Source organism: Anoplolepis gracilipes, chromosome 5, assembly GCF_047496725.1.
Source record: "Anoplolepis gracilipes chromosome 5, ASM4749672v1, whole genome shotgun sequence".
Taxonomy (NCBI): domain Eukaryota; kingdom Metazoa; phylum Arthropoda; class Insecta; order Hymenoptera; family Formicidae; genus Anoplolepis; species Anoplolepis gracilipes.
This window is the reverse complement of record NC_132974.1, coordinates 6,381,019-6,392,403: the sequence shown is the minus strand read 5'-3', so window position 1 is coordinate 6,392,403 and position 11,385 is coordinate 6,381,019. Positions and strand designations below refer to the sequence as shown.

Genomic DNA, 11,385 nt, shown 5'->3' with positions numbered 1-11,385 from the left:
CTTAATTAAAGGTCGGAGCGAGATTTCCTCGAATTGCATAGCTTGCATATTTTTCTACGCTGCCTGATTTATCACGCAGTCAGAGCTTGGACCGCCGAGGATCCGTCCATTTTTTATCGATATCTCTCGTCGGCCAACGGGTGTCCGAAAACATGTCCGACGTCGTCTTCGAATATTTGATTGACTGATCGGAGCGGATTCTCGGAGCGCACATAATTTATTAATTTATTCCATCGATAAATCGCCTTCAATCCGCACGTGGGCAGCGGACGACCGGTTCTTAATAGCTCTCTCTCTCTCTCTCTCTCTCTCTCTCTCTCTCTCTTTCTTTCTCTTACTCCGCTTAATCTCGCCTCTTTCTCTCTCTATCTATCATCCCCGCTCTGTCCCTTTAAAGGGAGAGAAGGCCGTTATTTTACTGTCGATGTAAATGACAGCAAGCGAGGTATGTCATTTGCGTGCGTTGCACAATTGGCGGGTGTTATGCAAAATTATGTTAACCCACTAATTTTACGCAAATTAAGTTTAAAATGCACGCAATTTCACACATATTCTATACCAGCTCAACATTAGTACAATTTTTTTTTCTCTTTCAATGTTGCTTGTATAATGTATCCTTGTGTAATATCCACGTCTAATTATATTTTTGTAAGAAAAGTATCTTTGTAACGAGATCTACACGAGCTAAATATCGTCCCGGGGATGTTCTTGGCGCTGTTTCTCTCGAACATTTTTCCGTGATCCGTCATCATTCCGGGATTCCAAGACGATAATACAAATGCTGTCTAAAGTCCGCTCTCGATTAGCAGTCGCGTAAAGCAAATGCGCAATCAGTTCCGCGATCCCAGTGTTTCTTCTCACGAGACACGTCCGTTATGTTAATCGCGCGTGATCGTATAAATATTCAAACATGCGCTGGACCATTGCTTGTCAGACGGACCTCCATGCTACTGGCTCCGCTACTACCTGTCGCGCATAGATAATTAACAATGATTAACGATATACAAATCAGTCGATCCGCTCGCGGCAATCGATACGTCGCGTCGGTTGTAAGAATGTAAGCCTCTAAATTGCCTGTTTTCGAAATGATTCATTAAATCGTGTGATTAAACAAAAAATTATCATTATTTTCTTTTATTTACACTATCACGGATTTAATGATTATTTTATTCTCAAAAGTTCGCTAAATCTCTCTCTCTCTCTCTCTCTCTCTCTCTCTTTCTCTCTTTGAAACGGTATCGATCTTTACATGCACATTATTAATTATATACGTATGTCGCTTGACAGAGACATTCAAAGTGGAATGTTGAGGATATATTTCAATTGTTCCGCTGGGAATTTTTTCAAAGATCCACGCGAGTGTCAATTCCGAAGAAACCAGTTTCGTCGATCGGTGAACGCGATCAGAGTCATCGCAAAGTGCATACCGGTTTAACCTCATCGAACGAGATACCATAAGGATCTTTATTCCGTATAAGAGAATACGTAGTTAATACAAGGTCTTGATAATAGAGCTGACGTTTCCAGCTTACCGAGCCCCTACGACTCCGTCGCAAGTAAGATGTTTGCAAATGAAATTTCATCCTCGCCTACGTTTCTAGCTTTATATAATTTTATACAAAGTAATAGAATTAATTATATGCGTAAGATAAAATAGACAAAAAAATGATTTATAATTATTACATTTTTATCTTAACATTTAATGTTGTAAAATGGAAAATTTTAGTCGATCGTATTCGTTACAATTCACGTTTGCCTTTCTTCCGTCTGTCTATTTATTTCCTCCAGATAAACATTCTTGATGAGGGTCTTTGTATCGGAGCAATCTAATACTTGGAAGACGCGGACTCAATTTAACTCGCTTAAGTACTCGGAATGGTTATTAATTATATTTATGCAGACGCGTCGACTAATTGGATGGCATCATATGCACTCAAGGAGCGAGATAAACGAGAATTTGATCCTCATCACAAACTTCGGATCAGTGTAAGAAAATCAGTGTCGTCGAATTTATCGTTGAAAAATTCCTTTCATTCTTTACCTAAACGACCCAGGCAACACGCGCACATACACACGTGTTCCCAAATTTGTCTAAAAACGTCTTAAAGATGTCTTATCATTCTTTCGACATTTTAAAGATTTCTCTTGGTCTAGATAATACTCATACTAAAAAAAGTTATTAAAGAAAATGTTTTGAAGTAAGAAAGTTTATAGTAAGAAAAAGGAAGAAATTATGTAAAAAGAGATAAAAATTTAACAAGTTAAAGAACATTATTAAAAGTTTAATGTGTTTGATATTTTAATCTAAAGTTAGATATCCTCAACTTGGCAATAAATCGAATTGAAATGAACACCCTTCGATTTATTCTGACTCATTTATTTTTTACGGGAAAGAGGGAAGACTAGCAGGGAAAGGAAAAAATATATAGTTTGCTGAACGTCAGATATTCTGCGCCGATCGTCGACCGCATGTCAATGAGGCGACAAGTCGAGCTGAAAAGTCAGCGAGCGAATCGAGTGTCGGTGCGTTCATCGTGAAAAATCGAATTTCTCGTGCAAATTTATCGCCAACGGAATTCCGAGCGGTCGCATCTGCATTCGCGATACATCGGTCGCTCGTTTGTACGATGCCGCGACCGCGATAAATAAAACGGCGCGAACCGTGATATGTCAATCATTGTCCGCGCAACGGCACTAACGTGCGTGATTCGCGTTGCATTCTGCAATTTGGATAATGCATTTTCTTCTTACACGCCGACTTGTCATTATAGAAAGTTCGAAGACAATGCGACGACGATTAGAAAAATTGGAATGTGCGATGTAACGGCCACGCTGTTCTCAACATCGAAAATCGTCGTACAGAGCGCAACATTATTGCAATGCAACTTTTTTAATAATTTTATTAACAATCATAATAAATTACCTAAAATTGACACTATATACAGATAGTATATCTTACATATGCCCCCATAATTATAAAGTTACATGATCGATAGTTTGGCCGATACCGCATGTTGGGTTTCTCACCGACTACCCTCGCGAAACATCGGCGTTACCGACGGCGTGCTTTAAGAGGGTGGCCGAGCGGCGCTGGTAGCGGCGTCGAGGGTGGTAGCGATGGGTGGCGGGCACTCTCTGCGCGCCAGGGGAAGTGAGCCGTAAAATCGTCCTCGACGGAGGAACGACTGCGGTGGTTGTGTCATATGGAGCCGAACGATCGGGCGACGTGTTAGGCAATCGGCGGTCCCGCTTCCGCGGGACGAGCGCGAGGGCCTACCACGAGGAAGAGCGCGAATGATCGATCCGACAGTTGAGTGAGTAAAAGAGTGCCGCTCGTGGAAGGAAGGAAGGAAGGAAGAGTGCCAGGCCAGGCGAACGATCGGCTTCCGAGTGCACGCGTACTCATCGGCACGAGGGATCCAGAAATGGGTCAACCCGACCCAGCGGCGGCCGTTTTCACGCCACTCGGTGGCCTAGTTTCATCGAGGGCGAGCAAATAAAAAGAATCGCGACGCTCCCCTTCCACCGTCGCGGCGACGACGTTACACGCGTGTGTCGTCGTCGTCGTCGCACAACGCAGCTGATCGCGAAACTGTCTGCTCTCCGTCGCGGGAAAGAATTATGGATTCCCTCGGACTTCCTGCTGGCCTTCGACTGGCGTGTGTCCATCGATTGACTCGCCGCCCCGACGTCGCGATACGGCATTAGACACGGCTGATAGCCGGAGTCGCTGCGGGGGTGAAATCGCCGAGGAGGTGAGAGAAGCCACGTTATAGGTGCAATGGTTCAAGTGATAAGCGATAGTACTTGGAGAAGAATGCGTCTACGAATCTATTTCGATCACCAAGGTTGAATAAGCTGCAATAATATTGACTAAAGTTGATTATAGTGACTAATTATCGTAATTAAATTTATGATTATTTTAATTTTTTTTTCAATCTGTTCGATATAAGTACATTAATCATTTCTTCCCACTGGGACGAAAGATTTGTGAGGATAAAGTTTCTACTTTCTGAAAACCCGGCGGTTTAGGACAGATGTACTCGGTACATCGTTAGTATGTTGCCCATCGCAACCTCGTTTCACGGTCGCCGAAAGGGATGTCCGATTCGATCGCGCTCCCAAGGGAAAAAGGAAACGTCAGGAAGATCGAGCGCTATATTACTGCGGTGAAATTATCCAAGTGTTCATTCATATTTATCGCGTTTTAATATCATTTTAGAAAATTTAAAATAATTTATTAAAACGTGTACTTTTGCGCGCGCGATGATTCTGAAATTAAATTTGGATACGATACTATATAATCAGATATATATTTGTATACTTACTATTCCACTCTATTCACTATTTTGTTTTCAATTGTATTAAATTTAAAATTTTATCAAAAAAATGACATAAAAGGAGGTTTAATCAGTCAAATTTTCTCATTAATCGAATCAGTCAGATTGACGTGGATCCTTCATGGAAATGATTTTCAAAGATACGAAGGAATTAAATCGAGGAATTACACAAGTTTGTTTGTTGCAAGATACTATCCTGAGATTATATCGACTGTCAGAAGAAACTAATTGAAATCGCGCGTATATAACGTCAATTTATCCGTAAAGTGTCCGCGCGTGTTAAGTACCGTGATGTGCTATAAGTGAATTTAAAAAGTAATCACAACTCTTACGATGTTATTCTCGTTCCCGTATCGTTTGATCATGGTAAAAGCGTTTCTTCATCAAGTTTCTCCTTCGCACACTTTTTCAAAAGTATGAGAAGGTTAGAAAAGAGATAAAACGAACGAGAAAGAAAGAAGTTATTTATTACAAATTATAAATATGAAAATAAACCGACAAACGAATTTTTATTTTATCATGATATAATTATTTTATAGAATTTAAGTAATATTTTAATGTACACGCGCATAGTTATTATTTAGCGCATATTTTATGCAAATATAATTACAATTGATTATTTACATATTATGCAGAATATGATATACATATGTTGCATAATAATTTTATCATTGCTGATGTGTAATATAGCTAATCCGATAATCGAGGGATTTCGCCGCAAATACCGATAAATGATATTTATGTAAGGATTACGTTACTCGATTCGCTAACGTACGTCTCTATTATTCACCTCCCAGACAGCACATGTCCCTAAAGGATGACTTAAATGCGTCTCATTATCTTTTAGATATTTTTAAAATATCTTTTGGCCTTTCTGTGCTATACGGGCTCTGAAACCTAAAATTAATTCTACCTTTCTTCGCGTTATCAAAAAGTTTATGCGAGACAAATCTGTGCTACTTTTACGACACAGCAATTCATTAATCTGTCCGATTAAATTTCTGACGAAGGATCCGGAGGACCGTTATCTCTTGGATACGCTGAAAATGGCGTCCAGTAAACCACCGGAGATGAACTACACGTGTGAGATATGCGGTCTGGAAGGCTTCAACGACGAGGAGATGCGTTCGCATATGGTGCAGTATCATCTCCAGGGCGCCGCCAACTGCCCGTTTTGTGACCTGGGAGAGATCTCGCCTACGGAGATGCTGGTCCATGTCAACAGCGCTCACCTGGACTACCTGACCCCGAGGTACGTTCACCAGTACACAAGTACACAGATTTATCATTTCTAGTTTTTTTTAGATCTTCATACAATTTTGATTTCTATATAAAATAATAGAAAAAAATAGAGTACAAAATTTCTTTTAATTTATATTATTCTTTAAAAATATTATATGTATTTATATTTTATTTTATTGAAGGGGAAAATAAGACACAAAATGAATAGATGAAACAAATTGGTAACTTATGTACTTTCATGAAAAATATGATATACTAAAAATTAATGCATAAAGGAATGCATATTTTCTCTAAAAGCAGATAAAACATTAGTTATCCAATTTTATCCACGATCTTTTCGCGTTTGCTGTTTTGTAACATGTCTGGTACAAAAATAGGCTACCGCGCGCGTTTAATCCCCTACCCGACTTTACATTATCACTTTATCCTAATAATAAATAAAAGTGATAATAATAAAATTAATTGATTTGTATAAACTACATTTATATTGCCAAGAATTGAATAGATAAATCAAAAATTTTTAATAGAAATGTTTAAATTTCAACAATGTCAAAAATAGTTAAAAACAGTTAAAATATAAGGTTTAATAACTATTTTTTTCTTGTTTAGATTAATCACTAATTGTAAGCATGAATATTAACTGAAAATATCTATGTATAGTTCAGATTTATACAGTTAACGACAATTTAATGACATTATGACAATTTTTTGTAATGTAGTAAAAAAAAAAATAATAATTGTAATTCTAATTTAAATTATGTATGATTTTAAAAGTTAGTAAACACGAAAATTGATTTCAATATAAACAAAATAGAAATATTATTATTCATCTTAACTCTCCGTAAGCGCACATGATTTTCTCACCTTTTGTAGGCACACTAGGAATTTATGGACTAGCTCAGATTTTCTTACTGTTCTAGGCTTTCAAAAAAAATCAGATAAAAATCGGAGTTACTTTTCAAAGTGTCTACTACATTATTCAATAAATTTTTAAGTCAAAGGTCTGAGATGGAATCTATCCTTCTTTCATTTCGAAGGAATTTCATTTAGATTGAATAAATTTCTGTGCCTTCAAATCCTCAGTATGACGGGTGGTTAACTTTCAGTATCACGTATATAATAGCATTATTTACTTTTGCAACAATAAATTACATATTTGTATATATATGAAATTATTTATTGACTAATAGATTTAGCTACAAATACAGGCATTCAACATGTAATTCGAATGCACGTGCGAGCGCAAAATTTCCGATGATTATCGACATATGAAAATTACCGACGTGCCTATGAATTGCCGGTAACCTTGCTCTGTTGAATCTCCCAATCCCAAACAGCCATGTGACTAACAGTTTAAAACTACCTGTTTGAGAATGATGAGCTAAACATAACGATATTATGCCAAGTGTTGCTAATTAATTGTATATTCGCGTGAATGAAATAAAGCTGCAGCAGGATTCGCCTCTAGGAATGAAATTCCCAGAGACTAAGAGAAATACTCGAGTGCGCACGTGTTTGTCAAAGGAAAGAAGCTGATGTAATTTGAGCCATGCGGCAACGGGCGAGAAAGCGACGACGCGTGGAAGAATGGACTGATTTTTTGAGTGAAATGTAACATGCGTTTTACAGACACGGTATTAACATAAATACAAAAGCACTCTCGTGTTTCTCGTATCCGCGCTTGTGTCTATAAATATTAGCCTCTGCTACTATACTGATCGATATATAATCGTGCTAATGTTGTCACTTTGTTTATTTACAGCACTCCGGAGAATGATATGATGGCGTTTATCGACGACGACTCGCTAATGGACGAGCACAACAGGCGAGACGATTGTCGGGCGCCCTCGTCGTCCATGTCTCTGCGACCGCCTCATCTGCAGAACGGCTGGGGCAGCTCTCTGGGGCAGTGTGTTAAGCAACAGCAGCAAATGCCGCCGAGGAAGCCGGACGTTCAAATGGCGAATCCCAACGTGAATAATAATAACAACAATAACAACAGTAACAATGTTAATGCCGGTAACGGATACTGTTCAGAAACAGAATATTTAATAGTGGGAATGCAAGGAATATGAGCGTATATCTTTTTCTTATTCAGTGCTGGAAGGTGCAGCTGGTCAAGGTTCACCGCTGCGTTCAGGCCTAAATCTGCAACTGCGCTCGCACGCTTCCCCAAAACTTCCAGTGCAGGAGTGCCCGATGTGCCCCTACAGTTCCGACAGTCCTCTAAGACTAGAAGAGCATATCAATCGCCAACACTTTGATCTCACCTCGCCGTCCTTCCCACCAGAGTCCCCGCCGTCTCGGGATGGAATTTTCAACTGCCCACTTTGCGTTACGTCTTTTCCGAATTCTTCTGATCTTGAGTTACATGTTAATATTGAGCACAAAGATATACTAAGGTACGATATATCCATTGCTTGCCACTATTTCAAAGTTGTAATGTTACATATTTAATGTAACATTACAACTTGGAAATAATAGTAAATTAATCGTATAATTATAATGAAATAAAAATTATATGATAAATATTTGATTTGACAGTCCTGCAAATGGAACAACTTCACAATCTGATACAGCTACCATCAGTAGCGATTCAACACCTGCCTGCCCAGTATGTCTTAGTACATTATTTAAAAATAATGACGACCTAATGGCACACATCGATGAACACTTTAGCAAGAAGAGCACACCATCGCCTGTTACACCAGACGTGTCGACTGATAGAATGTTGGCGAAAGATATGGAGAGAAGAGAAAAAGAGGTGAGGAAATTACGTGAACAACGTGAATTTGAGATGCTGAGAGCACAGTACGGCATGGACAATCAGGGTAACTTCAGAGAACAGAGCGTGACCAATATGCAGCGGGCTGTGTACGCGGGCGAAATGACGGTGGCCGATTTCTTCGAGAGACAAATCGAACTCAGGGTCGCCGAGAGTAGCGGTATCGACGACGGCAGTTCTTGTACACGCGGTAAATGATTTGCAATATTTGTTACGCAAAAAAAAAAAAAAAAAAAAAAAACCCAAACAAAGCCTTTCTAAAAATCCTTATACGATATGATTTTTTTTTTTTTCGCAGGGCTGGTCCCGAAAGTACGAGCCATTAGTCAAGCCTGCAGTAATGTAGTGAATACCTGGATGTGTTCCACTGTGGACCATTATGCGTCGACTTACGGCGATAAGGGCTGGGGCTGCGGTTACAGGAATATGCAGATGCTAATCTCATCTCTCTTGCAGCACACAGGGTATAACGAGCTAGTTTACAAAGCGTGGAGCTCTGGAGCCGGCGGCAATAGCTCCACGGAAAATCCCCTACGCAGCTCTATGCCGTCAATTTCCAGATTACAAAAGATGATCGAGTGGGCGTGGGCCCAAGGCTTCGATATACAGGGTGCGGAGCAACTTGGCAGTAAACTCGTTAATACTAGGAAATGGATCGGTGCGACGGAGGTATTCACGTTGCTGTCTAGTTTGAGGATAAAGTAAGTTTCATCCTCCCGATAAAATTGTCAAGTCATACGACGCATACTTTTATCTACCTAATTTTGTACAGGTGTCAGCTGGTGGACTTTCATAGACCTACTAGCGCAGACGGCAGCCATCCTGAATTGTTCAATTGGGTCTTACAATATTTTCAACGATGCGAAGAATTTAAGCCACCTCTCTATCTTCAACATCAAGGTAATTATATTTTTCTTATATGTTTCTAAACTTAAAAGCGTCAAGTTACTAACATATTCAATATTAATAAATTTAGGACATAGTAGAACGATAATGGGTGTAGAACAACTAAGAGACGGTTCAATAACTATGTTGGTGTTGGATCCGAGTCACAGTCCGGCACAAATGACACATTTCAATAGTACGAGTAGCGCACCTGGTGCGATGAGGCTCGTACGGAAGTCTACTGCGGCAATGAAGGCTAGACAGTACCAAGTTGTGGCTGTAATCGGCACTATGGATACGGAAGCGCAGTACCAAGTAATAGTCGCTTTAGTAAATTATTACATTATTCGTTGATAATGGGCACTTGTTTCATTTTTCTGTTTTTTTTTTCCAGCAAAGTAAAGTATTACGATCAATGCGTGTTCCTCAAGACAGGTGAGAGTTGATGGTTCGAAAAACGATCGAGCCTCGGATGAAGATTATAGACTACTGCCTCAAACCAATCTTGTCAGACATCCTTGAAGTTACGTGACCGCGATGTCCTATGTTCTTCTACCGCTAGCAAACTTATTCCATTGTAGTAGTTGCAGATCGTATTTATTTAACAATATATTCTTGCATCTCTCTCTAACCGTTAATAATGGACTAATTCCTTGAATCATTGTGTCCGCGTAAGCCTGTAATTTCACTGCGGACAATTTCGCGGAGCTAACATTTAAATATCAAAAAAAGCTCTTTGCGATGCGCCGCTGTTTGAGCATGCAATTTTTTCAAAAAAAAAAAAAACGGAGAGAAAGTCCTTATGTCTAATAAAAATTTGCCATATTACGTGCGTGTGATAATCTACAAAGGAAATTATCAGATTCATGACGGTGAAAGGCTCGAGAGAAAAGATAAGTGCTAAATCGTCATTTCTTGTCCAAAATATTCTGCTCAATTTTCGTCGCACCGAACAGGCTGTGCTAACCCTTAGTCGACCAATCGGTTGCACCATCGAAAAAGTCGTGGCAGAGCTTGGAAAACGAGATTTTCGTAGCTGTGATGCTGTTATCAATACGACGCTGATCATTCATATACATTTAACAAGATACACTCTTGAAAACGCTCCAGAATCAATGCGGTGTTCCCAGCACTTGTCTCGTTCTACATTCTACAATTTATGACAAAGATTTCCATCAAAGTGTTGTCGACTTTTAGTCAATAGAAAAAGTGCCGAGAGAGCCGTATGGTATATATACCTTGCGACAAGTTTTATATAACAATACGAAAGATATTCTTTGACGCATTTTGATTGCTAAAACGCTTCTATGAAAGAATCTGGAGTGTCTGCAAAAGTGATTAAAAGTCGCGCATTTCCATATATTATATATACATATATATATTATATACTAACAACACACACACATTACACATTTGCACATTCTTCGTTATATCGTATTTCACTTGCCCACATATACACACATAAAGTACAACTACTTTCATAATAATTATAAATATTCTATTTAATTATCCAATCAACTTTAGACTACTTATGTCTTAGCTCATAAGTCCAAATGCAACGCTGTGAATGAGAGAATGATGAACAAAAAAGTCCATTTACTTGTTATTTATATTATACATTTGACGATTTATGTGACTTAGTAAATTATTATTATCATTATATTACTCTTATCATATTTCATAAATTGTACTGATATATATCTAAGGTCTATTTATTATAGTTAAAAAATATATTTGCGACCATTTGATGAGGACGCGATGCTCATATCGCGTCATTGTTTTATAGCTTCGATATTTATGGTGCACCAGTCAAAACATAAATTTGTCTTTCAGCCCAGTAGGACCACATTGCAATAACATTATTGACTGACCCTAAAAACTGTCAGAAACGATAAATTATCATTATAATACTGGATTTCACCATATATCGATTTAAGAATCTGTTCATTATTTGGAGTGTTCAGGGAAACCAAGCTGTGGAATTGTTATGCAAGACTAAAACCTTCGCATTAGCCACACATCAAATTAAAATATATGCTTTGTTAGAATTCCCAACATGTGGCTTCTCTTTTTGCTCTTATCCTATTACAAATTTATAGAAATTTAAAATTAAAATATGCTATTTAATAAAAC

General features: G+C 38.6%; 1 protein-coding gene across 4 annotated transcripts; it reads left to right on the top strand.

Annotated features, from left to right (window-relative positions):
- Positions 1-1,902: 1,902 nt before the first annotated feature.
- LOC140665808 (zinc finger-containing ubiquitin peptidase 1) lies at positions 1,903-11,307 on the top strand. Of its 4 annotated transcripts, none has more exons than XM_072892369.1 (9): positions 1,903-1,986; positions 5,351-5,592; positions 7,345-7,601; positions 7,681-7,984; positions 8,127-8,557; positions 8,666-9,068; positions 9,140-9,267; positions 9,344-9,567; positions 9,647-11,307. In XM_072892369.1, the coding sequence occupies exons 1-9, from the start codon at positions 1,918-1,920 to the stop codon at positions 9,689-9,691; spliced, it is 2,103 nt and encodes a 700-aa protein (XP_072748470.1). In that variant the 5' UTR covers positions 1,903-1,917; the 3' UTR covers positions 9,692-11,307. The 4 variants fall into 4 exon arrangements, with proteins under 4 accessions (XP_072748470.1, XP_072748471.1, XP_072748472.1 ...); XM_072892370.1 differs by lacking the exon at positions 1,903-1,986 and adding an exon at positions 3,160-3,755; XM_072892371.1 differs by lacking the exons at positions 1,903-1,986; positions 5,351-5,592 and adding an exon at positions 6,910-7,193.
- The last annotated feature ends 78 nt before the right edge of the window (positions 11,308-11,385 follow it).

What these genes read in the sequence shown, in the direction of transcription:
- LOC140665808 (XM_072892369.1), top strand. Translation starts at nt 1,918, where the DNA reads ATGGCATCATATGCACTCAAGGAGCGAGATAAACGAGAATTTGATCCT. An exon ending in CAGTAACAATGTTAATGCCG is followed by an intron (nt 7,602 to 7,680) that starts GTAACGGATACT and finishes TTTCTTATTCAG; the next exon opens with TGCTGGAAGGTGCAGCTGGT. An exon ending in ATACGGAAGCGCAGTACCAA is followed by an intron (nt 9,568 to 9,646) that starts GTAATAGTCGCT and finishes TTTTTTTTCCAG; the next exon opens with CAAAGTAAAGTATTACGATC.